A 27,209-nucleotide genomic window follows, 5' to 3' on the forward strand; every position below is an offset into this window, starting at 1 on the left:
ATGAATGACTTTTTAATGAAAGAAGACATTATTGCAGAGCTACACTCTATCATTTTTTCATTGGAATCTAGTTTACAAGATCAAACAGATATTGACAATGCCTATCAAAATATATGCTTGTCTGTTAAAAAGGAAATGGAAAAAGAGTTACCAAAACAAAAGATTCATACTTTAGAATCTTCCTGTAATAAAAAGAAGAAAATTGGCAAACAGTGGTGGTCTGAGAATCTAACTAAGAAATGGAATGAGGTTTGTAGAACAGAAAAAGAATATCTGAAATGTACAGATATCCATCGGAAAAAAGGTTAAGGCAGGCCTATTTACAATGCAGAAAAGAATTTGAGAAACAGGTACAAAAATCAAAACGATTATATTGGTTTCACACACAAAATGAACTTTTAAAAAATGTACAAGTGGCGCCAGAAAAATTTTGGAAAACCATTGGAAAAATAGGGGTCTCCTCAAAAAAGAAAATTAGTATTCCTATGCAGGTTTTTGATGATAATGGTCAGATTTTAGATGATAAGTTGTCTGCATTGAATAAATGGCAAACTAGTTTTTCTAACTTGTATAATGTGCAAAATGTTGACAACAATATTGAAACTCAAGGGGAGGATGATGCACCCCCCTCAGCTATGTCACTTCCTCTGAATGAAGAAATTACTGTTTTGGAGGTTAGAAAAGCAGTTGAACAAGCAAAATTTGGTAGGGCATGTGGTGAGGACTGTCTTCCATGTGAAGTTTTTAAAAATGACACCTCTATGAATACCTGCATATTCTATTTAATGTTTGTTTCAGAACAAGCCTAATACCAGCAAGCTGGGGAAGATGTATCATTAACCCTATTCCAAAATCCTCTGTATTAAATGTAAGAGATCCTATGTCATATAGAGGAATTTCTATTGCATCAACTATGTACAAATTATACAGTTATGTTATAAGTCAAAGGTTATCTCGATGGGCTGAATCAAACAATATTTTAGTAGATGAACAAAATGGATTCAGAAAGGACCGAAGTACATTAGATCACTATAACTCTAATTAATCTTGTTGAAACTATGCTTAAATATAAACTTCAGACATTTTCAACCTTTATCGATTTTAGAAAAGCCTACGATTCAGTACGTCGAGATATTCTTTGGAAAAAATTAAAACATATGGGAATAAATGGTAAAATGTATAAAGCCATAAAGTCACTCTACAATAATGTATCATCGTGTGTGAGAATAAATAAGATGTATACAGATTGGTTTGAGGTTAGGTCTGGATTAAGACAAGGTTGTGGTCTGTCACCTATTCTTTTTAACTTTTTTATCAATGATATGGCATTGAAATTGAAGGTATTAGACCTAGGTATTGAAGTAGAAAATGGTGATAAGATATGTATTTTGTTATATGTAGATGACGTGGTTTTAGTAGCAGAAAATGAAAAAGATTTACAAACGATGTTAGACTATCTTTATGAATGGATAACAAATAATGGGTTAAGTATTAACGTTACAAAAAGTAATATTGTTCACTTTAGGACAAGGAGTGTTGAAAGAACTAATTTCAATTTCATTTGTGGGGAAACATCATTGAATATTGTTGATAAATATGTTTATCTAGGTTTAACTTTGGATGAATTCTTAAATTATAATACAACGGCCAAGTTTGTGGCACAGTCTGCCAGTAGAGCACTAGGATTGCTGACCGCCAAATACAAGTTAATTGGTGGGATGCCTTACAATGTGTTTTCTAAACTCTTCGACTTTTTAGTTTGGTCTGTAATTGCCTATGGCGCTGCCATTTCCATGTATAGATGCTATTCAAAATAGAGCAATGTGTTTATTTTTAGGAGTATCAAAATACACCCCTTCAGCTGCTTTAATCGGGGATATGGGTTGGCAACCAACAGCAATAAGACAGTTGTCATCAGTTATTAATTTATGGGTCAGGCTTTGTAAAATGTCAGCTACTAGAATAAACCATAGAATATTTGTTTATACTTTTCATGCAAGTAGTAATAGATGTAAGAATTGGTGTTACAGTGTCAAACAATGGTATCAAAAAGTCAAATGCAATGAATTATGTACGCTAAACTTGGTAGCATCTAAACAAAGTATTGTTGAAAAGGTAAAGAAAACTGCAATGGAAGAATTTGTTAAAGACTGGGAAAATAAAGTAAACTCAGATATTGGAAGTAGTAATGTCGGTGGAAGTAAACTGAGAACATATAAACTTTTTAAAACTGAATTTAAGGTTGAATAATACTGTAAAACGATTATGTCTAGAACACATAGATCTGCTCTAGCAAAATTTAGATGCGGTGTAGCGCCAGTTAGAATCGAAACTGGTAGATATGAAAGGCTCCAGTTGCATGAACGATTGTGTCCATTCTGTATTAACAAGGTTGAATCTGAATTTCACGTAATCATGGAATGTCAGTTATATGATGACATAAGAATTAGTTTATTTAATAACATATGTTCATCAAATGAAAGTTTTTCAAGGTTGTCTAACTCTGACCAATTTCAGTACTTGTTTTCTAGTCAAAATCATATTCGTATACTAGCCAAAACCTGCTTTAATATTTTAAGACGAAGATATGAACACTTATATATTTAGTAGATATGTTGGTTTTAAACTGTTTAGATTTAATATGTACATATTGCTAAACATGTTTATAAATACAATATTTAGTTTTTAAGTTTGTCTAGAGATGATTAATTTTTTTATTGTAGATGAAATCATTTCTTAATTATGTGCATATTTTTAAAAAAGAAATAACCATTTACAGGTTTTAGTTTTATGTAAATTTCAGGCGTAACTACACTCAGAAAATTATTATTATTCCTGAATAATGATTGTCTCTAAACTTTTTAGTTTTGTACATTTGTGTCAAGATGAGGTGTAAGACTTGTTATTTTACATGGTAAACAGTCTCTTATAATTCAATTATTGAATGACATTGTACTTTTATGATTGGAATTGTATAAAATGTATATTGCAATGTTGTACAATGACGAGACTTTAATAAACGAATAAACTACAACCTATATGGGTGGTCGGACTAATCCGACGCGTACAGTTTGTTTTATATTGTGACGGTCAAACTGTATAACGGTTGCTGCAAATGTCAGAAATTAAAAAGCAGCCACTCAGCGACAGTAAGCTTGTCTAACTATGTAGGTGACTTTTCAAGGAGACTGTGTTTGTAACGTTTATTTGGATGATAGAACAAGATACAGAAGATGCTCCAATTCCAGAAGCGTTCCTGGTTCTTTAGCGTTCCATGAGGACTCTTATTCCAATGCTAGTAAATTTTAGTTGGAAGAGCGGGGGCTCGAACTCACGTCTAAATTTCTTAAGTTTTCTGCGCATCCGAGATCGCCGTGTCTCTTAAGGCTGATGTATTCTTTTTAAGTACCTTATAAGATATGTACTTTTTTTCTAAAATTCCCGCCCCCGTGTATGTTTAACCGATGTTACTCATCGTATGAGCCATTTGTCTATTTTGAGTTTTTCCCGTCTGTTCCATGTTCGTGTTGTCTCGTCTACGTTTCTTGTACACAACTGAACGTGCATCGTGTTATTCAAAGTTCCGTTTCTTTATAGTCTATTGTAACGGTTATCTGCATCTATTAAAGTTTTCTCATATCTATTCTGATTTCTTCAAGTTCTCGTGTCTGCCATAACTATCGTGAATAATAAGTTGTTCATGTCTATGCCGAGTCCTTCGGGTATCTTCGGTGTTCTTGTCTATGCGAAGTCCTTCAGATTTATTCGTCGTGAATTCTAAATTGTTCTTGTCTGTGTCGAGTCCTTCGGATATATTCATCAAGAATGCTAATGTTCGTGTCTAAGCCGAGTCCTTCAGGTTTATTCGTCGTGAATTCTAAGTTGTTCACGTCTATGCCGAGTCCATGGGGTCCGTTCATCGTAATTTTCAAGTTGTTCACGTCTATGCCGAGTCTTTACGGTCTATTCAGCGTAATATTCAAGTTGTTCACGTCTATGCTGAGTCCTTACGGTCTATTCATCGTAAATTTCAAGTTGTTCACGTCTATACTGGGTCCTTACGGTCTATTCATCGTAAATTTCAAGTTGTTCACGTCTATACTGGGTCCTTACGGTCTATTCATCGTAAATTTCAAGTTGTTCACGTCTATGCTTAGTCCTTACGTAATTTTCAAGTTGTTCACGTCTATGTCGAGTCTTTACGGTCTATTCATCGTAAATTTCAAGTTGTTTACGTCTATACCGAGTCCTTCGAGTCTATTCCTTTTGTCTATATATATATATATATATATATCAGTTGACATGTTTCAGTTCTAGTTTTAAGTGTTGTTTCATTCTGAGTTAAACTCTCTTTGCTCACTCTAAGTTTAATATATTAATTCAAAGTCCATTAACCTATGCTAACTTATATAGTTCTGTTCTGAATTCTCGTCTATTTTACTCTTCTATGTCTTTATGCGAGTATTGTGTCTTTATTAACCTCATCTTCGTGTCTATAATGGGTTTTCGCATCAAGTCTCAAGTTAAATTTTATTATTGAAAGTTCAGCAAAGCAATTCTAGCACTGTCTGTATAAAGTTTTCCATATCTTTTCTATATTGCAGTTGTAGGTGAAGAAAATTATCATATGACTGGTTTATTTACTTCAGTGAGACATAGATCACAATGAATTTAATTTCATTTGAAGAAGAGTCGGACAATATTTTATAGTTGAGTTATTATTTTTCGGCGACGCCGTCTAAATTCGTTTTCTTTACCTATGCCACGTGACTTCAGTTTGCAAATCAAACTGCTTGATAACGCATTATAGATAATTTATCAAAATGGAAGACTTATGCAACACTCTGCCTGATTGGACGAGAGTGTCAAAGTCTTTCACTCTGTTGATTGTGCTACGCTGAGTGAAATGTAGACAAACGACGCTGTTCACAGTTTTAAAGCTAACTTTGGCTCAGTATATTTAGCAAGAATATTGATATATCTCAAAATGATAAGTAAGTTTAATAAATATGATAAAAACCTGTTCAAATACCAACATATATCAAATTAAAGAAAGAGCTGAATACGGTCTGCGTATCACATGAATAAGGGTGTGATAAGAGTCTTTTATGTAGAGAAGTGCTTTTTAAAAGATTTTCCTTGTTACAATTGTCGTCTGTATATGAAAAGGTTTCTTGCTTTTGTGATTTATTCAGATTGTATATTAAAATGAGTACTTGTTTGCTCTGATATATTTGTTATAAATTATTTAACTGATTTATTATATATGAATATTTTTCTTTAGTATGGTATGCAAATATTGAACTCAGTTGAAATCTGTTTCATTATATATATGCTATATAATGACTGAATCTCATTACACTGAAATGAAGGTACGCTGCATACAGTTTATCTATGTGATATGACTACGGTCAAACTTTGCTTATGAAACAGATATATTGAAATAATAACAATTGTATGTTTTGCTTGACCTTCACTTTTTTATAGGTGTGACGTCATTGTCCAAAGATTCATGAATAGCGAATATGCATTTGTTAAAGCGGGATCAGTTGACCTATTTTAGAAATAAATAAAAATAATAAATAAAAAAATCCTTTAATTGATTTTTTCTCATGTATTCTAATCAAACTTGATTTGTAGCATCTTTATTAGGCCCGCAGCCAACTTTGTTCAGCTGGGACATTTGACCCCTTTTAGGGGCTGCTAGAGCTAAAACTAGAAATGCCTTTGACTTCATCTCAGTGTTGTAATATTTTCTGGTTCTTCGGGATCATTGATTTCAATTCATTTAGATTTGAAGATTGAATACCGCTTAAGCTGGTGCTAGGGGGCTTGGGCAGTGTTACATTTTCCATTACTGCTCATGAACAGACTCAATCAAACCGAGTCTGCAATTTTCACTGTTTGCCTTGTTTTCGGTGCTTCCGAGGGATCTACTTTCCAGATTTTATTTTTATACAGCGGCTCATGAACAGCTTGGTGGATCTTTGTCATACTTGGTCTGGAGCATCATTATAAGGTCCTCTTCCAAATTTATTTATATAGGAAATTGGGCCCTATTAGGGACCACTATAGCTAAAAGTAGATATGCCTTTCTTCGCATTAACCACTAAAATGTAATGGATTTTTATCAAACTCGATGTGTAACAATATCGTAAGGTCTCCTGCTATTTTGTTACAAATGGGGATAGGGACCAATTTAGCTAAAAATATAAACACGTTTAATGACCACTTCTCATGAACCGCTTCATGAATCTTCATCAAACTACTGCTGTAATTATTCGTCTAAGGATAAACGAAACAAAATTGCAACCCTACGAAACCATTAAAAGAGAACCATTTAAATTGTTAGTTTTGCAATTTGAAAAATGTTAGATGAAAGATGAATGTTAGATGAAAAATTCATAAACTTCTTTCCTTATTACAATTCGCCGACTATCATTTTTAAAGATATTTCTTGTTTCTACTGAGTTATAACATCACCCATATCTGTGCATTTATTGCATGTTTTTCAATGAATAATTGAAAGATAAGAATGAAAAATAAATGTAATAATTACACAGTTTAAATATCAGATTAAATCAAATTCATTGCAAAAAGATGGAATAAAGATAAATTATATTCGTTTTTAATTGAAATCTAATATCGTGAAAATATTTCAATTTGTGTTCACTCGGTGAAAGACAATATACTCTGTGTTGTTCCATCAAGCTTTAAACTAATGTTAAAAACAGATAAAGTAGCTGTCAAAATAATAGACAATATGTAACATGATTAGAAAAGCACTACTTTCAATACATACAGTTACAGTCATAAAGGGAGATAATAAAAGCAATGGATTGAACAATACTTTCAGTAGTATTTCAATCAATATTCAAACTTTTATCAAATATATAATAAAACAGTTATTGAAAATAAAATGTAATAGACAGAAACATTGATATATTTTATATTCATGACAAAAAAAAAATGGTGACAGCCACCTTGTAAGTCCTTTAACCTGTCATGTATAGAGTTTAAAAATTGTTGTGTTTTTTTCCACGTGGATATAAATGAATCACAGGAGCTACCGTACTATTGTTTAAAAGACAGATATGGCGACAAACAGATATATCGTTTTTCAATAATAAATGAAATCTTAGACAGAAAAAAAATCTTTTGAAAACAGTAATAAAAACCATCCTAAACCATTTTTATAGCGCGACAAACACCGTTACGGACAGCCTAATTTGAGCGCTAGTTACGCATTTATTTACGGTTTAAAGTTAAAATAATCAATTTGCGATAGCAATTTAACCAAAAATAATGCACAATCAAACTTGTGTTGTATGCGAGTCTGATAGTTGCCATAAAAAGATAAATATGTGTAGAAGGCTTTGTATTGAAATATAAAATTAAGATGTTCAATTTAGATACGTTTCAAACTCCTCTAGTGCGACTAATGTGCCGTTGAACAACTTTCCATCTGCGGATAATATTTTAATTTCACATCGATTCAACATCTTTTATTGCTTTTAAAATTTAACACTGTCATTTTTCGTGTCATAAATGAAAATTACAAGTCGGAACGCCGTTAAAAAGTTAGCTGGGATTGCATGCTAAGTTTAATTACGCTGTAACGTTGTGACTTGAGCAACTTTGAGAGAACAATGATATTGGAGATGTAAGAAAAAAATCAAAGAGGAACTTTTCTTTATTCTGCCTAGTGTTATTGTCTCATTCACGCCCTTTGACGGGTGGATAATAACCGAAGATCACCTAATGCCTTAATTGGGCTTAATAACGTGAGAAACACACTATCTGTCTCTGTCACTGACGTTCCTTTTTTCATTGCTATTAATAGTGTTTCATCTTGTGTGCTCGCCCTCATTGCTCGTGATGAACAGCAGAAGAATTAAGGATTTGCCGGTGTTTTGTTTTCTTGTTGTTTTATCTTGGTTTTATGTCTTTTTTATGTCGCACTGACATAATTTATGTCATGGAAGACTCAGGATTCCTCATCGTATATTATCAACATCAGGCATGGACCAATAACTTTTCGGGAATTTAGATTTCAAGACTAATCACATGTTCTTGGTTTAATGTGATGGCCATGTTAGTTCTGAAGAGACTGGTCCAAATTAACAGTCAATAGATTGATAGTCCGAGCCCATACCAATGTGAGAGCATCGGATTGAGGACCACACTTCTGAATTAATTCGTCCTATAAGTCTTGGGCTCGTCAAGAAATGAGCCTGTAACTTCATGGATAGGTATAAAGCAAATACCACTTGAAAACTAGGGTTTAACCTAACGGCAAAACAAAAATTATGTAAAAACAACAACAACAACAACAAAAAACAACAACACTTATTTAAAACGCTAAACACCAGTGAGACCACTCCTATTTAATATAATATCTTATAAGTGATAAATCATATACAAGTTCAGCTTAGAAGAGAGAACTTGGTTACGTACAAATACACGGACACAGCAGATTGATGCAGAGATAACTGTTAGTTTTACAAATACTTTTTGCATACATGAAATACAGGTTTATCAGAAAAATCACTCTAATTGTAACAAAACGCGATACTCTAAACCTACTCCTTTTGCACTGTTCCCGGAGCAAACAATACCTGCTAGGTTGTGTGTATTCGGTATTCATAAAATTCTACTAAAAGAACTTTCCAGTCACGGGCGTGCATCATTTACCTTTAGCTTGCTGGCGGAAAATGATTTTGCCTTTGCGACCAGTGCAGACCAAATCAGCCTGCACGCACTGTTCGCTTTTCAGTCGAGCACCCCTTTGAATAATATTAAAAGTAGTACAGTACCGCCAAAATTGGATGATGGACCGATCTGTTTTTAGAAATTTAGCAGGAGAAAGGTTGAAGATTAAACAGTGGAACACTTTTTAAACTTAATGTCACTGAAAGCCAGTCGGGACAAAGTCAACTTTATCTCTTTTACTTATTTTTTCACGTGAAAAGCATGACAAGTCGAGTAAACAAATGAATAAAAATTGTTAAACACTAAATCTGCACACTCGAAATCAATTTAATGTCAAATGAAAATATACCATTCACTATCTTCTGAATCCAATACAATGTAGCCGAGCTCTCTGATTGGCTGATTTTGCGATAATGAAGCGCTCGCGCCACGACTTCCAAATTAATCGCCATGAATATTCATAACTCGACTGCCATATTTAGTTGCAGACTCTTAAGAACAGATTCAGTTTGTTTTCATTGTTCTAACTAAATAAGCTTTTGTTTAAATAAAACATTGAAAAGTGAATAACATAGATAGCAAATTGGAAAGTCATGTTTCGACCGCATATGTTCCATAACCCGGGCTTTCAACAGCCGTGTAAAAGGTAAAAAATTGTTAAACTTCATTTTAGTATTATTTTATTAACAATTTAAATCTTTAAAAAAAATGATAGTGACGCTTCAGGGGACCTGTATTGCTTACCTAATAAACCAGATAAAATAAAATAAAACTATGCTAGTATAGCATAAAATTTTTAATTCAGTCGAACATTTTTATTTTATTGCATTATATTAAAGTGTACTTTTTACTTCTCTGATATTTCGTATCAACAATTTAAGATAACATCACGCTGCTCTAAAATTTAGGATTCGGTTTATAAATTGACATTTCAGCAGTTTTTACCGTCTGTCATTTTTATAACTTTTCACTCTGTTAACGCCTTTCTTGTCTCAACTTTGAAAATGTTATTTAGACAATTTAGTAGTTTTTAATATACATCTGTGGTTGAAAATAATAATGATCATGAGATTTATGATATTTCTCCAAAGCTGGTATAATTTTGTAAATATCGTATCTTCAAATAAGTGTAATTTATATAAAACTGAAAAAAAATATTTAAATGACCTTTCCAGTCTTAAATGTTTTACATCTCGAGGGCTCAGAGCGATACTAGTCTATCTGCTTCTATTTCTATATACACTTAGACTAGTTTCGCTCTGAGCCCTCGATCTGTGATATCTGTTCAAACTACACTATAATTATGTTCTTGTAATATGTTGTACTTAACTGGACAAATGTGTAATTTTGTTTTTAAGTTTTAGCCTTATTTTTCTTTAGAAATTTATTAACAAGACACTGAATCTGAAATTCGGATAAACGTTCAAGTTTTAGAATATATGAAACGGACAAAAACTGAAACGTGATTCTTATGCCTTCTCCTAAAACAGAAGTATTTTGTGGAAACATAAAACAACAGAGAAAAGCGCTGTTCACGTGCGCAGTATTTGCACCAGGGTGCAAATTCGCGCTTTCGCTAAAGCAAATATTTCGTTATGCGCACCAAATTTGCTTACAGTTTGTATTTTCGACGTATAGTAGGACATGGAGCAAATTTTGCACTGAACGTATTTTCATCGTGTAATCTAAAAATGAAAATACATCCCGAGTAAATTAATTTGAAATTTATTTTCGGGTGACTTTTAATGAATTTGATTTTTTTTTAAATAATTACAAAGGAAAAAGGTGAACACTGAAAATTCTACATGAAACATGTTATCACAATTATTGTATTAGATTCCTTTGTTGAAAAAAAATAGTCTGTTCATGTGTAAAAACATTATGATGACAACACTGATATCAATATAATGGGTAATTAATGATTTTTTTGTATCAAACCATCACTGGCCAAATGTTAGTACTGTGTTTGCGCCTTGAACCCATAACCGCATCTGAGCCAAATCTTTATTTTATAAATGCTGAAAATTTTATACCATTTGTAAATATTTCGTCATGTGAACAGGACATAAGTTAGAAAATAACTTTTCACTGTACAGATTTGTTTTGACTAGTTCAAGCGATATTTCTCTGCTTTCGGCGTGTCAGAAAGACTTTCAAATCTATCCGCACAGTACGATGAGTTACATCAGAGATAGATTAATTAAAGGTGTACTAAGTCCATCTTTTACTATTCATTTTCATTATATTTGTTGATCCTCAAAAAAACTTAGGCCTATTAGATGTAACCATCTTGGCTAAATATGTAAAGTAATAACTCATATAGAGTTGCAAACGCAATCTCTTGTTTAAAAAAAGCTTCCAGCTTTTTAGTGGCATTACATATTCATACTGGTTGATTTATATATTATTTATTAGTGTGAAGTATTTTAAATCTAACACACAGTACTGCTTAAACACAAACAGACATAATCAATTTAAGTTTTACATACATACTGCGTAATAATTCTCCATAATTGTCCATATATGCATATGGCATTATTTATCTTTAAGCTATTTTGATATACATACAGACTATAGACATAATGTGTATGACCAAGGTGACATATAAGGGAAACTATTTTATTCTATTTTCGGCAAATTTTAATTCATTTTTTCAGAAAACCTTTAGTAAAGACAATCTCAAATTAATATGTAAAAGTCGAGAAATTCGCCGTTAACTGAGACTAGTCCATGCCTTTTTTGGGGGGCCAAAAATATAACTTCGTGTGGAAGTTTTCGCGTGTTCAAGTGTTATACAACATTTCAGCAAATGTTTCAATGCACAAAAGGTAAACTAAGCACTGATTTCAGGTCTAAATTATACCAAAACAGGATTTGATCGGCGCCATATTTGGGAATATGATCACTTCCTGTGCGAAAATTTGGTCCAAAATAAAAAAGTCCAAAAATAATTCTCTGTTCTGTGCCAAAACGTCATTATACGTGATTCGAAGTAGAATTATGACATACCGCTCTTTCTACAGCCACTTTGAGAAATTTGCATTATTTGCCTCTTCTATGGCCACAAGACCGGGTGCTTATTGCCTCATAAATTGCACGTGTCATTATTCTATCAATTTTCTATCAACTTACTTACAGAATTATCTACCATGTTGTGACGTGACATCTGCCTTCGCAGATTTCAGTAAAATTAAGTAAAGCGTAAAGGGGAGTATTTTGCGGAACTGAAAGTACAAAACATTTTCATAAAATTATTTACTAATTCCGTAAATATCAAACCAAATAATAGTATGCACCGTTTACAGTACGTAAAACCCTTTCCTCACGAATATGACAACAAATAGCGGATAATGAACGAATGAGGGGGCGTTTCCCTACCGGCATTTTTATTCGACACAGTATGTTAAAATTTCAGAATGGGGAATAAGGAATATTGAACAATTCTGTTCTTCGTTATAAAATACATGCATTTTCCATTGCTTATTCCTGAAATTCTTGGGATTTCGGAACTCGCGTCTCAATATTTTATCGATCTAATGACCGTTTCCATCCTGTTATTAGGATTGCGTAGGTCGCGGCGTATGTGTAGGTATGGAATTAATCCTGTGTTCTTTGAGACCCGGCGTCAGTCACTTACTGTGGTATATATGAAAAATCGTGCAGTTCGTAAATACTAATATATAGATAACGAACCGATATATCGCGTTGATACATTAACCTGTTAAATTATGTAAAATAACTGTCTAATGTGGGTGATACACAATAAGCGTTAAAATCAGATATGAATTATTTATATATCACAACAAAGTCGTTATCAAGTTAAAACTCGGACTTAACTGTTCGGTGCCTTAGGGACGTGTTGTACTGTCCTCGGCGGACAGCACGCTTCATCGTGTCATTAGGACAGTATGTGACAACATAAGGCCAAGCAAATGTTAGGTTTAGTATTAGATTGTCATGTAAAAAAAAACACCGTCGTCTTTATCGTGTTGGAGTTTGGGGTGGTAATAATAAGATACCATGCAGATCAAAGTAATTCTGTGATCAAAATATGATCCAATCCGTTCGTCTGCAGGACTGTCTACTGTTCGGGCTACCTTTTTCTGCCCATTATGTCTTTTTAAATACTAGTATAATACCATACACTATTATACATCATTTAAAAACTCCGAGAGTGGCGATAGGAACATTTTAGGCATCTTAATAGTTTTGAAGTTATTGTCAAAAGGTCATTTTGGTGGGATATTTTCCAGTGTAAATTTCAGTTATTTTGGACAAAAAAAGTACTAAACGTTAAAGTATGGCTTTTTTGTTAGTGGATCGTTACAGTATGGCCTTTTGTCAGTGGACTAAAAAACACTTTCCGATGACTTATATAAGAGCACAATTGCCATGCAAAAAAAAAAGCTAAATTTTCAAAAGAAATTTTGTTTCGAAAATAAAGGTAATTTGGCCCATGTTTAACACAGGGTAAAATGCATTTCTGCTCCCCCCCCCCTCCCCCCCTCTAAAAAAAAAAAGCATGTTTCAAATATTTAAGTTCAAAGAGATTTTACTGCCACCATCGGAGGTCTTTATATTTATTTGTATAATTTATATAATTTATATCTAGATCTTGCAAAATAAAGCCACAACTCACGAAAAACCTTGTTACAGAGGCTCAAACGGTAATTCGGATATTTCACTAAAATTGTTCGATATAGATACAAATGTATACATAGTAACACGCCTTTTGCATGGAACTGACACAGAACCTTAAATAGCCGCTAGTCAGAATTTAATTGTCCATTTGCTATAAGTTCACTGTTTAATGTATTGACCTCGGTTTCAGAATTTAATGACAAATTTTCGTATAGAATACTATTGCTACAATTATACACGTTGTGGTGAATATTTTATGAAGCAGTTTAAAGGTGGTCAATCGTATTGAAACAACGTTTTATGACATTTTCAATTTTGGTACATTTTGTTAAGGATTTATTTAATTAAGAAACAAATATACCAGTGACACACAGTTAAATCTCTTTGAAAAAAGCACGTTTCCTTTTTAAAAGAAAATCCTTGTAATTACACCATCAATCCACACAAATGAATTTTAATATAAAAGTATTTAAATTCGTTTAAATATAATTTTGGATCATCATCTACACTTGAATTTGACAAAAAGAAATGAATACTTCAACAATCTGAACCAAACGGCAAGTTTTCAAACCATTTGTAGCTTCCGAACTTATATATTGCAGCCAAGATAGGCAACGGGAGGTAATAATAATTTTACAAAAATTCAATTCTAATAAATTTCGACTAGATAAATAATTGTCAGTGCAAGTCCTTGACACATATCACTCCTTAGACAAAGTACATTTACCAAATTTATAATTACGATTAGATCATTCTTTCTTTGTTGGACAACTAGGATAGGAAAATCAAATTTTAAAACTACCTCCTGAGTGAACAGAAATAAGTGTAGCTAATAAGTTGTTAAATTTTCAAACAAAGCCATTATTTGACTAAAATCTGATTAACCACCTTTAAGTTACAACATAACGTTCAGATGCCCTTTTTGCACACGGAAGTTCTCTATGTACTTTGGTGGAATTTTGACCGATTCTGCACAGATTTTATTGTGTAATTTGTCAGTAGTATCACATTAAGAGACTCTGGCAGAAAACAAGGCGTTTTCTTGCTTAGAAAACATTAAAACAGTAAGAAATATTGTTTCGCAGATTTCACCGGAGGATCAAGACATTCTTATCTGTGAAAATAAAATTTGTTTTCCTATTTCAGTTTTGTAGTTATTGGGTTTCTTTCGGTTGTTTTTTTTAAAGAAAGTTTTGACATGTGAAACATAGTCAAGAACGGAGCGTTTAAGAAAAACATTACAACAGACCCTTGTGATCCTTCCATTCACGGCTCTTAAGCCATTTTAGTTAAATGATTGGACCATGGACATACTCTTATGTTTTTCCTAAATATTTTGTATTAAAAATTGGGGCTAAACTGTATTTCTAGGCATAAAATGGAGGGAACGTCTGAACTCTTTAAAACGTACCGAGGAAAACAACACCAATCTGCGAATTTGTAAAAAAAAATATTTTTACCGTCGTTTATCTGATGATTGTGCAATGTTAATGTACAAGAAAATCGCTTAACTAGCAAGATCTGACCTTAATTTCCTGCTTCAAACACAGTGTTTCTGGAAATTACTTTTTCGGCATTGAATTAAGATAATCAGTACTATAGTACTACGTTTAACCCCCTTCCCCGCGCAACACAAATTAAAAATGAAAATGGAAAAATAATCAAAAATAAATAAATATTTACATTTACACAGAATTGGATATTGTATGTTTATTTGACATCTTACACTATTTATGGGTGCTAGATTTGTGACAAGAGAGACCGCCGATCAAACGTGACTAATGCAAATCTTGAACTTATAGAATTTTGCAGTAGAAAGTTTTAATATTCTGTAAAGCATCATGGCTATACGGAAAAAGTCGACTGAAATGAAAGTAACGGGTTTGACCTATGTGTCTAATTTGGAGCTTGATGATATAGCGATGAAAAAATTCAAAATGCGACATAATTAATAAAACAGGGTACTGTGAAAAAAAAATGTAACTCTTTTATTAAATCTTTTTAAATAAAAATCGCTAAAGAAATACCCTATGTTTGGTTTTTGATGTTTTCCATAGCCACGGTTTAACGCAACCCAGTTTAGATGCAGATACGAATGCAGTATGCATGACATTTTTTTCACACGGCACAAAAACGGCACACCGTTCGTTTCATTCCTAATTGATTGCAATTGTTAGCCATTGTCAGAAAGATGAAGCTATAAATTTATATATCTAGACATTGTGATCAGTACTAAACGCAGCAAACGGTTAGGTTAGGCTAAATTGTTTTAATTCATAACGCCTCTTGTGTGTAAAATTGGTTAAAATTATTTCTTTTACGCGCTTTATAATGACAGAGAAGATGAGGACTTCAAACGTCTCGTGAAGTTTTTGTAATTATTTTCCGCGACTATTACAGTATAATGGCGTCCTCTGTGTATTAGTTATCTATATTGCATGAGAACTTCATTATAACTTTCACACCAAGCATTTCATAATTTTCAACATTAAAGTGTATCAAGATACGATATAGCAATTAATCATAACAAATAATTTTATGGAATTTAATTGCTTCGTTTTCCCGAAGGAAAAACAAAAAGCCTGCGCATAAAACGAACGTATCATTGAATAGCTTCTGGAATGGACAATCTAACGTTTAATTTCGTGTGTTAGGGGAAATTATGAAAACTAATGTATGGCGGACAAAATTCGTGACAGAGATTATTAGATTTTCGCTTTTAATTACTAGACGTAATATTAACACTGTTCGATATTTCTTAAAGTACTTAGATACTAAGGTGGAAGTATAATACACAGACTTCAAAAGTGTCTGAAATGGTGTTAATTTTTATACATGTATCTCGAATATTAATTTGTGTCATTTTAGGTCATACTGTTTAAGAAAGAAATGTTAAATTAAACATGCTCGAATTCTCATCAAATCAAACAAAAAGCTTTAGTTTCCCATACTTGTTTCTCTGCGACAGTCAGTTATAGTTTGGGAATGAATTAAGGCATCAAAGTCGCGATTTTTGAACATTTCAGACAAAAAGACAGATCAAAACAGTTTGCGTTTGAAACGATCCGATAATAAATACATAAATACTGATGCATGTGGTTTTGGTGAGTGTGCGAGGGTATTTTATGTCCATAAAGAAACAAACTATTATGTTTTATGGTCAACTTTGATCACATGTCCTACTAAAATAGGAAATGAATGATATGTTGTTAAAATATCTATTGAACAGGTTGAGTGTGAGAGGGAAAGAAACGCACCTAGACATTCTCCATGTCCTAAAGTGTTCGTGGCTTTAAAAAAAATAAATGTTCGAGTTTTTTTTTTTTTAAATAAGCGTTCGTAGTTTTTGAAAAATAGGTGTTCTTGTTTCTTTTTAAATATGTGTTCGTCTTGTTTTTTAGATAAGTGCTTGATGAATGATTTTTTTTAAAAATAATTGTTCGTGTTTCTTTTTTAAATACAAGTAGTCGTGACCTTTTTAAAAGAAAAATGTTCCTACAGTTTTAAAAAATAAGAGGTCATAGTTTTTGAAAGTGTTCGTGGTTTGTCCTTTTTTTAAAAAGACATCCGTGTTACGGAATATTGGAATTAAACAGTAGCATGCTGCTTGCCTATGGTCTGTAATACATTAAAGGCGTTTGAATAAGCAGTCTAAGACAATAAAACTAAGTGATATTAAAACTTTAAAAGACTGAACACTCAAAGTAAAAACCTTCTGGGTTATTAAATTAATATGTATACATGTTTCGAGACTGTGTAACAAAGATTTTCATTCTCTCGAACTGGTTTGAGAGACTATGGAATAAGTAAAAAGGACTCGACTTAGGATGACGAGGTAGAGGGAGGAGGAGATGAAAAAGAGGAGAAAGGGGTTGTGGATAGCAACTGGCTATGGCTGAGTAGAATAAAGAGATAACGTATTTTATTTCATAATTCCAAACAGACCTACAAGAGGCGTCCATTATATCATATTCGTCAGATCAATTAATATGATACTTAAATCGAGCAAGTGCATTTTGATACCCATAAAACCCTTTTCTGTAAAGAAACTGTCAAACAGTTCATCTTAGTCTTTGGACAAATTAATGATGTTTTGATGAAAGTGCGATTATATTACACAAAACTGGTTGCAAATAATTTACTTTAAGTGCACTCCCAGCAGTAATATCGTATTTTATTAGAAGGGCTACAAGAGACGTGTCCTCGGGACATGTTAAACGTGTGTTAAATGATTCTTTGATATGTTGACTTTTTTGAATTCTTGAGAGAATTGTAAAGAACTCCTTCTTTAGCAAAATTTACGTCTTTTTAGAAAAGGCTGTGTTTATAAATCGGTCATATAAAACTGTTAAAAGACAAGGCGTCTACTTTACGTACTGTTCAACTTTGCTTTGAAATAGTTGAAAAACGATGTTAAACACAAAACAAACAAACACAATTAATCGGCCATTTTTTTAATTTAAATTTCAGTCTTGTTCCAACCAATCAATTTCAACTTCTGTACCAACAACACCATTCGTCATATCCGGTTGACCTTTTACCTTTCAAAGCGCTTACAGAATTATCCAATCGCCTGTTCCACACTGAACCACGTGACAAGCTTCCAAAGACATTTTATTTCAATCAGGACGACCTGGACAATGTTCTCTACGGGTACGCCAGACAATCAGGGAATCCTCGAATTGGAGTGCATGCGCTTAGCGGGCTCAAAGTTGGAGAAATTTCACACGGTATGGACATCTTACTGGTAAAGTGTATACGCGGGTGTTAATAATTTAGATTTTTAAAAGTTATTACTGAATTCCCAATTTAAAAATTTGAGTCCAGGATTTCATGTACATGTAGAATGTGAGGAGCTTACTACTATAATATATCTAGAGCTAACAGTAAAGGAGACAATATCGTTCCATTTATGTTTCTTTAAAATAATATAAATTGTACAACATTGTGTTCTAACTTCTGACATTCTTGTACATCATTTCGATATTGCTTATACATGCAGATACTATAGTACGGGTAACAAGGATAAACTATATTTACCTGCATATATAAAATGTTTGGTGTACGTGTTCTGTTTTGTTTTTTCAGGTATAGACCGTATATTGTCACATGCCAGCCCAAGCACGAACACTCCTTTGATGATGTCGGCATTTCGATATTCCAGAACAGACCCTCCGCCACACGATCTGCCAGCTGGTAAGTATTCATGGTGTTGGCTTTTAATACATGTTTCTCTCTTCAGAAGTCTAAACTTTCAAATAGGATATTTTGAAATAATCTCTTGTTTTTATAGCTTATTATAGTATAGTCTCCAAATACCATTTTCAGTATTCATATTGATTACTGGACCTCTAGACAGCTCATATACCGGTTGTCTAGAGATACGGTAACCGGACATCTAGACTGTAGGTCTAGAGGTCAAGATACTGGACCTTTAGCTACTGCGTTTAAAATACGAGCACACCATGCATATAACCTGTTGGAAGAAGAACAAATTGATTTTATAAAGACCATGTATGCAAAATTAAGGTGAATGAAACAAATATCAAGAATCCCCATATTTTTAACATATTTTGGTCCGTTTTTTTTTTACCAGAAGTAGTTTATTGTTTGGAATGCTTCGGACATGACAAATGTACAGAGATTTCCTTAATACAAGTAAAAAGCTCAGAAGGGTTGCACATAATAAAACAATAGTGTAATTCCGGGGTTTCGGTCACTGGCTACAAGTCTCATCCAGTGCCACAGGAACCAAAATATCACACATGAAAATGACTCGGACTAATTTTATGCAAGGTCATGCAAAACTGCATATGGTGCTTTTATCACATGGACGATACTCCAGTCATTGTAAGTCTTATTCCGCGACGTAGGAACAAAAATATCACAAAATGAAAATGACCCAAACTCGTTTTTTAGTGTGTAATTTAGTGTGAAACTTGTATTTTTATCACACTGTTTATAGACATAATACATTCTGCAAAGTACGGTTATATACAGACGAGTTGACCTGCGTGGTATATCAAGCTTACGGGGTGTTCAATATGGGAGTATTCTGAATGGCTTATCAGCATACATCTCTATAAAAGCATTTGTCACGAACAATGAAGAAGAAAAAAAATAGACGGTTATCAGCTTAATTGTTTAAATGTAATTGTTAAGACAATTATTCACGACAAGTGGCAATCAGATATAATTAGATCTCATATCTGTTAATTGTTAATGGTCGTCTAATTGAGAAAACCTCGTGTATTAATAGGGAATGGAAGAGAACAGGATGGACTTTATCCAATGAGTCATTTACGGTGGCGTTTTTGATGTTGTTTTAACAAAGCCTGTGTTCTGTGCGTCGCGATTTACTTATTTGAACCAATGATATCAATGCACGCACAATTTCTCATTTAAGAGACCTTAGAAATTCTTTGACAATGGAACAAAATAAGATCTAATTTAAATACCCCTGTTGTTTTAAAAGATAACACGCAATCATGGAATGTACTTCAAATATCAGTCTCGAGCTTACAAGTTGTCTCCATTCTTCGTCATAGTGCAGTTTTGATTGACAAATATCAGTCGCACCCAGTTCAAAATTTGGCCGGAGTCTCCGTCGTTAGTGTCATATTTATCAGATGTGACAGGTGATACATTTGTTGTTATAACAAGACGCTATAACTATGCTGTATTGGGAAGCAAGTTACCTCCTACATGTTTTTTTGCCGAAAAATAAAGTTCATGTAAAAAAGTTAGGCATTTGGTCGACTAAACGAAAGAGTTTTAATCAAATCTCAGCAGAATTATATAAAATATAAAAATCTCGAACGCGGTGCATCGCATCTAAACTTTTCAGTTCATATGAACTGCAGTTGGCAAATGAAGTAAAATGCTGTATAATGAATTTGGAAAACGCAGTAAGTGGCCTTTCCTTATATTTTTGTACTCCCAACCAGTTATACGTTATATCAGTTTAGCTATAACGTTATTGGTACGTTTACGATTAAATTCAGTTGAAAAATGGGATAAACCATTGCTCTTTTTTTATATAATAAAATAATTGTTTTGGGAGAGTTAATATATCAATCGGATAGGTAGACATATGACGAAATCATCATTGTTTGATTTACGAGGGACATGCAATATAATTATTCAACGTTGCTGCAAAATCTTTTTAGTCTTACATTTATGAATAAATGCATATCAATTATTTATCTTCTAACTGGTCCTAAATGCATGGTTCCTTACTAATTTCTTCAACGGTTTTCTGTTGCATAGCAACAAAAATGCCCGTAGAGCTCAAATTCTTAGGTCTGTCCGTATGACGTTAAAGTGCTTTTGAGGGAGCCCAAGAAAATTTAGATATAACTTTATTTTCAAATGGAGATGGCAAACCTGGGTACTGGCAAAATAGAAGGAGTTTAGAATTACTGTGATTGTCTATATAATCTGTGAAAAGTGCCCTCATTTATGGTCCAAGTCACGAATGTTGTTGCATATTCTTCAGCCACAATAAATAACATTATTTTATGTAGCATCGTGATTAATCATTTTCGTAAAACTATGTGTTAATAAGTTCATTATGCACGTTTACTTTTACATAGCAACTGTCGCCTGGCAACGGAAGAATTTTCAAGAAATTAAAGTTAGATATTTTTTAAACAGGTATACGTTGCTAAGCAACGAAAACATAAAGACGAAAGTCTTCTTTAAGGCTTACATAATTTTATCATACAAATATGGAAACCAAAAAGCAATATATCGCTATTGTTATCAAAAATTAGTAAAACAGTTTTGGTCATTTCTAATTTCTTGCTAGATGCAGTGGACATTGTGATTGTTATGTCAAACAGTCCTGATGAAATTCTTATAAGTGGAATTTGTTCATATTTTCTCCATGTTCTTCCTTAGAAATACCGTGCAAGGGATGCTTCAGATATAGATTTTATTTTAAAAATATGTTTTTCATTGAATGGCCCTCCTATCAACTTGAGTACATATATGTCTCCTTTGCTCAATCGTGAATATAGAAATGAACCGCGCCATGAGAAAACCAACATAGTGGCTTTGCGACCAGCATGGATCCAGACCAGACTGCGCATGGTCAGGATCCATGCTGTTCGCTTTCAAAGCCTATTGTAATTAAAGAAACTGTTAGCGAACAGCATGGATCCTGACCAGACTGCGCGGATGCGCAGGCTGGTCTGGATCCATGCTGGTCGCAAAGCCACTATGTTGGTTTTCTCATGGCACGGCTCAAATGATTATGGAATGATAGACTAGGTGCGTTGGTATGAGAATAATCATTAATATTCACCACGTTCGAAATCAATGATGAACTGATGATATGAATATGTCGTTTTATCCTTTTTTTTAAGAATTGTGTATATGTCCCACAACTTTTGCTGGAATGGTGCATTATGGAATATTCTGCCGGAAGCAGACAATACCTAAAGGAACGCGGTACGGACCTTTCAAAGGGAAAGTAGTGAACACAAGCGAAATCAAATCTTTTGACGATAACAGTTACATGTGGGAGGTAATTACATTGTAAATGTATTTCCTATATTTACTTTAAAGAAGGCAAAAAAGATTGGTTGTCAAAGTTCTAATTCTAATATTCTAATTCTTGTTTTCAAACCCACTGTTTAGACTATGTCAGTGATGTATAGACTTAAGGTCTGCACGGTCGCCATACAGACAGTAACTGTTGATCCATCCAGATTCGATTTTTGACCGACCTTTCTGTCAGCTACATGTATAAGAGGAGAAGGCCTATCAACCACATGGTAACCGTTTATTTCACCTGGACAGCATTTCAAGGTGTCTGATATTCTTTGGATTACGGCAATCCGACCGCCAGAGCAAATGTAAATATTTTTTCTGTGTTGTCTCGCCAACTTTCAAAATATATATGGTACGCTCTCCTAAAATTTTTCAGATTTTCAAGGAAGGAAAACTCAGCCATTTTATTGATGGACGCGGTGCGACCGGAAATTGGATGTCGTATGTTAACTGTGCTAGGCATATCTCGGAACAAAACGTCACTGTGGTGCAGGAAGGAGGCCAGATATTTTATGAGGTTGTTTATTTTTTCAGGTTCAATTGTCGATTTCCACAAATTCCTTTTAATATATAATTGTAGTTGGGGTGAGGGAGGGGCTCAGTAGTAAAGCCTTATCCCTGAAACTGCGAGTTTATAAAACTAAATATATTTTAAACTATATCGGGCCTTTGTTGACACATTAGAAATTTTAACAATGATCTAAATATGTCGATTAGACCATTCTTTACTTTTAAGTCGAATTAATCGGTTCGGCTTAACCAATATCATGTTAAAAGTGTATAAACATGTAATTATATTATTAGAAGTCGCGACATTTTACACATTTTAAATTTATTTTGTTTATAATTTTTCAGGTATGTCGTGACATACATCCCGGAATGGAAGTTCTGGTTTGGTACGGGGACATGTATTCACAATTCATGGGTATACCGGTTACACTTGCCGCTACAGAAGAAGAAAAACAAAGTGAAATGTTAGCAGACGACAATCGTGAGTATGACAGTTGGTTCTCAGCTTGCTAAAGCATTTGCAATGGCAAAGTAAAAACGCCTACACGAGATCAGAAGGTTTTGGTCTTTTTCGTTGTTTTTAAAGAAAAATTCTATCGTAATACTGACCCATTGAGACGGGCCGGATTAACGCATACTGGTGTATGTGCGTTAAAACATTGGGAGTAAGGTTGCCTGAACTTGTGTTTGAAATATCATAAAAAAATAAACTAGACAGTTTAGTTGTATATTCACATTCTGAAGTATTTATGGTTAATTTGGTAACTGAAGTGTATATTTTCGTTGTTCCAAATTATTTCAATTCTTACCAAGCGATCAAATGAACTAATGGCGCATGCGTCGGAACAGCCTTCATATTCTCGACGATCTTGTCATTATTTCATTCTAAAGAATGTCAGTAAATACACTGTATCTTCTGAAGCTAATCTCTGTAACAGCAATATAGTTTAATACCTCCTTTTACGGCATTAAATGTGAAAAAGGAAAAAAAGGAACTGCATTATCTGTTTGTGACAAGGTGATTTCAAAGTCGTAGATTCTAGTCCTCTAATTATTACATCTCAGGGAGCATTAATACTTTTTCAGACAACTTTTTCCTTGTTTTATGAACGTTTGCATTATGGGTATATTGAAAACCTTTCTAAAACGACGAAAATGGAGGAATTTTATTGGGGTATCAGGACCAGAGATTAGTTCATAATCTTCGTCACCCACAATGCCATAGTACAGTCTTATCTCGCGTTTATGAGACGAGATCTCAACTTTACGAGAATCAAACCACAGAGAGACGAGGTTTTTATGACATTAATCCACACATCTTTGATTTTAAAGAGCGTCTTTATTACCCTGACCAAATGTTTTTAAGTCTTGTAGTGAATTAGTATTTTCTTATTAACGAGTTTTTTCAATAATAAAACAGATAATAGGTTCTATAGACGCTCGCGTGTTTTATCGCGCGCATGCACGAGGCTTAAATTATTTTTCCCGTTCGCTATCAGGTTTCATTGCTTGGAGATGAGCATCTGTGACACATTTTGTGATTTTAAGACTTTACCGGTGACATTAATTTTTATTTTCATACCAGATAATAAACATATTTACATTTGTTCTGCTGAGTAAATTTAGTTTAACAAAATAAAATCTGAAATGATGAGCATCATTAAAATAATTATAATGTTCATGCAGTGTTTTATGGATAGAAAATATTTTTCTTCAAAATTTTCGATTTTCTTTTCTTTTGCGAATAATTAATTATATGACTTGTGTACATTTTTCATAGATGCGGAACCGATATGTACACATTTAGGCCTTTAAAAAACATATAATTCGTAAACTTTTCTTGGTTCCATTGACGGCAATAATAAAATGACGGGGAAATTTTTTCCCATTTGCTGTAGGGCAGACTTTCCTCTGCGTATGTGATTGACTGTGTCCGTAGCTCATTTGAGCTGTTAACGCATTTTGTTTTTGTATTTGGACTGGTTCTTATTGTTTAGAAATTAGAATTATTTTTCTTGAAGTTTCAGGTAATGAAGGTTTCCAGTGTGAAAGATGTGGTAAGGTATTTGCATACCGATATTACCGTGATAAACATTTGAAATACACGCGCTGTGTTGACCAAGGTGACCGGAAGTTCCCCTGTCATTTGTGTTCAAGGTACAGAAACCTATTATTTTGCGGGAATTTAAAGCATATTTATAGAAAACGACGTGTCCTTTATTGATTATATTTTAAGTGTCTAAAACACATTTTTCGGGAGAAAACATGTAAAAAGCGAACCTGCCAACCAAATTGCAACATCAACATTTTTCATATATTAAAGCTAGAATAAGGAAAATTGTAAACGATATTTCAGTTTCTACAATAGTTTTTTTTTCATCATTTAAATTGAGAAATTAATTTGCTTCTTCTGAAAAGTTCTGTTCTGCAGGTTCGTCATTGTTACCTACACACCATTCTGGCTCTCTTAACCATTAGTTTTTTGGTGAATAGGGAGATAAGTAAATATTTCATAACCACCATAATTCAGAACTACCTTAAATGTTATATTCTTTTTAAACTGTTATATTCTATTCTTTTTAGATCATTTGAAAAGAGAGATCGTTTACGGATACACATTTTACACGTGCACGAAAAACACCGCCCACATAAATGTGGAGTATGTGGAAAGAGTTTCAGTCAGTCTTCGAGTCTAAACAAACATATGAGGGTGAGTTGTTTTCCTGTTTGTTGAATGGTATTAACTACGGCCTTGTCGTAAAGTGTCTTAAATGATAGATTTTGAACAGATGAGCTATCTATCATAAACAGCGTTGAAACAGAGTATGTAAATCTAGTTAAAATCGCGAACTGAAAGATTTCTTAAGCTGAACATTCCAGTGAATGCAGGCACATCTTATCAAGGTCTAAAATTTATGTTTGTAATGAACTGTGTAATACACTGACGTTCCTGAGGTATAGCAGCGACACAAAAGGTTAATGGTTTTAAGGATTGGGGAAAAAAACAAGGCATAGATTAAAGGGAGGTAATACACTAAATCAGACACAAAAAAATTGATCTGCTTGGAATGTATTCAAATTCATTTAAACTTTCTTCAAGAGAACAATTTTTTCAAAGAATTTAAGGAATAATAGCCTTCATTGTAGTATCCCCTTTCTGTAGAACATTTCATATCGTCGAACCGTCGGTAACATTTACTTGGTTACAGCATCATGTGTGTTTGTTTTCAATGGATGTAGAACTAAATGTCTGAAGTTTCAGTTAAAGAGACTATATAGCTGTTGATATATTTATGTTTTAGGTACACAGTGGAGAGCGGCCCTATAAATGTGTGTATTGTAACAAATCTTTCACAGCTTCCAGTATTCTCAGAACACATATCAGACAGCATTCTGGCGAAAGACCGTTTAAGGTAGTTTTACAATTTTGTCTTATTTTGTCTGAACGATAATATTTTTTTCATTAACTTATGAAGTTTATTGGATCATATGGTAGCATTTTATTGGATTTAAAACAACTAAAACTTAACAATGTTTCAGTCAAGGCTCATTAAGGGTATCTGACAACTAAATATTGCGGTGGAACGACGTTGAGGCAGATGTCGTAAAACTGAGCCGACGTGCGCATGCGTGTTACCAGAACAGATTTTACCTAAGATGTGTTGCTTGTAACAGTCACGCATTTGATTAACTTTTGACTTTGATTCTCTCAGTCATTAGTACTTAAAATATTTTACAAACCAAGAAAAAATGACAGAGTGTGTCACTAAGTGCTGCTTCAAAGAAATACTATCTAATCGTTCGTTTCCTTTCAGTGCAAATACTGTGGAAAAGCGTTTGCGTCACACGCTGCGCACGATAGTCACGTAAGACGTACGCATGCGCAAGAAAAAGCAAACACGTGCAAAGAGTGTGGCCAACTGTTTGGACATATTTTTGACCTGAAATTACACATGAGAGTACATGAAGGTATTAAACAGATATAGTTTCCAAACATTTTCAGAAATTAAATGCATCCTTTTTATGTCTTTTATATATCTATGTTGGATTCGATTTAGTCTTCTCCATTTAAAACCATGTGCAGATGTGTCATTTCGTTGCTGAAAATTGTCAGAAGAAAGTAAGTTGTTTTTTTGTAAATAACACTTCTGACCATGGACAAAATTACTTGTACTGCATTTTGCACTTGATTTGTCATCTCTATAGTATTTACAATTGACACAGGACTTATTAATTGTTAGCGCGACATGCTGGTTCTTTTCCTGAACAAGACTTTATCAACTTTTCAGGTTCCGGTTTACCGGCTGCTCAAAGATTAATGATGACTCAAGAACATGTTGAGTAAGAAATACCAGGACTATAATGAACGTGTTCTTTTCATCACATTGTCAACGGAAAACACGAACACCGCAAGTCGCTTAACGATTTACGGAGTTCTTTCCCTGGAAAAGCGGGTAGTCCCAGACGTCGGCAGATCACGATAAATTAACATACGAGTTCTAATCTATAAACATGAAAGCTGCTTGCAGCTCATTTTGTCTGAAATTTCACACATTGAAAAACACAAGCATGACTGACTTTCTTGTTCAGCTGCGTTGAAAACTCTTGTCATACGGACTGTGTGTGTTTGTTTTTTTTTTAAATTTAGATACTGGGCATAGTTATGATTCTGCATGACCGGAAGTGGTGTTACCAGACGACAAGTTATAATAATATTCTTAGCAAAGTTTGAAATATTAGTATGGACAGATGACATTAGAAAGAAATGCAATTCAAAGAAAATTCATATA

At 33.5% G+C, this 27,209-nt stretch overlaps 1 protein-coding gene across 1 annotated transcript; it reads left to right on the forward strand.

Moving 5' to 3' along the window:
- Positions 1-26,816, forward strand: LOC123533338 (PR domain zinc finger protein 14-like). Its single transcript, XM_053520571.1, has 12 exons — positions 1-249; positions 799-830; positions 17,824-18,083; positions 18,442-18,549; positions 21,723-21,883; positions 22,286-22,426; positions 22,765-22,900; positions 24,441-24,576; positions 25,003-25,129; positions 25,722-25,832; positions 26,235-26,388; positions 26,709-26,816. Exons 1-12 carry the CDS (start codon positions 1-3, stop codon positions 26,762-26,764), a joined length of 1,671 nt encoding a protein of 556 aa, XP_053376546.1. The 3' UTR covers positions 26,765-26,816.
- Positions 26,817-27,209: the final 393 nt, after the last annotated feature.

This window comes from Mercenaria mercenaria, chromosome 12 (assembly GCF_021730395.1).
Source record: "Mercenaria mercenaria strain notata chromosome 12, MADL_Memer_1, whole genome shotgun sequence".
Classification (NCBI taxonomy): domain Eukaryota; kingdom Metazoa; phylum Mollusca; class Bivalvia; order Venerida; family Veneridae; genus Mercenaria; species Mercenaria mercenaria.

Excerpts from the sequence above, each read along its gene's own strand:
- LOC123533338 (XM_053520571.1), top strand. The coding sequence starts at position 1 with ATGAATGACTTTTTAATGAAAGAAGACATTATTGCAGAGCTACACTCT. Across the intron at positions 21,884-22,285 it reads ATAACAGTTACATGTGGGAG|ATTTTCAAGGAAGGAAAACT; the intron begins GTAATTACATTG and ends AAAATTTTTCAG. Across the intron at positions 22,427-22,764 it reads GAGGCCAGATATTTTATGAG|GTATGTCGTGACATACATCC; the intron begins GTTGTTTATTTT and ends ATAATTTTTCAG.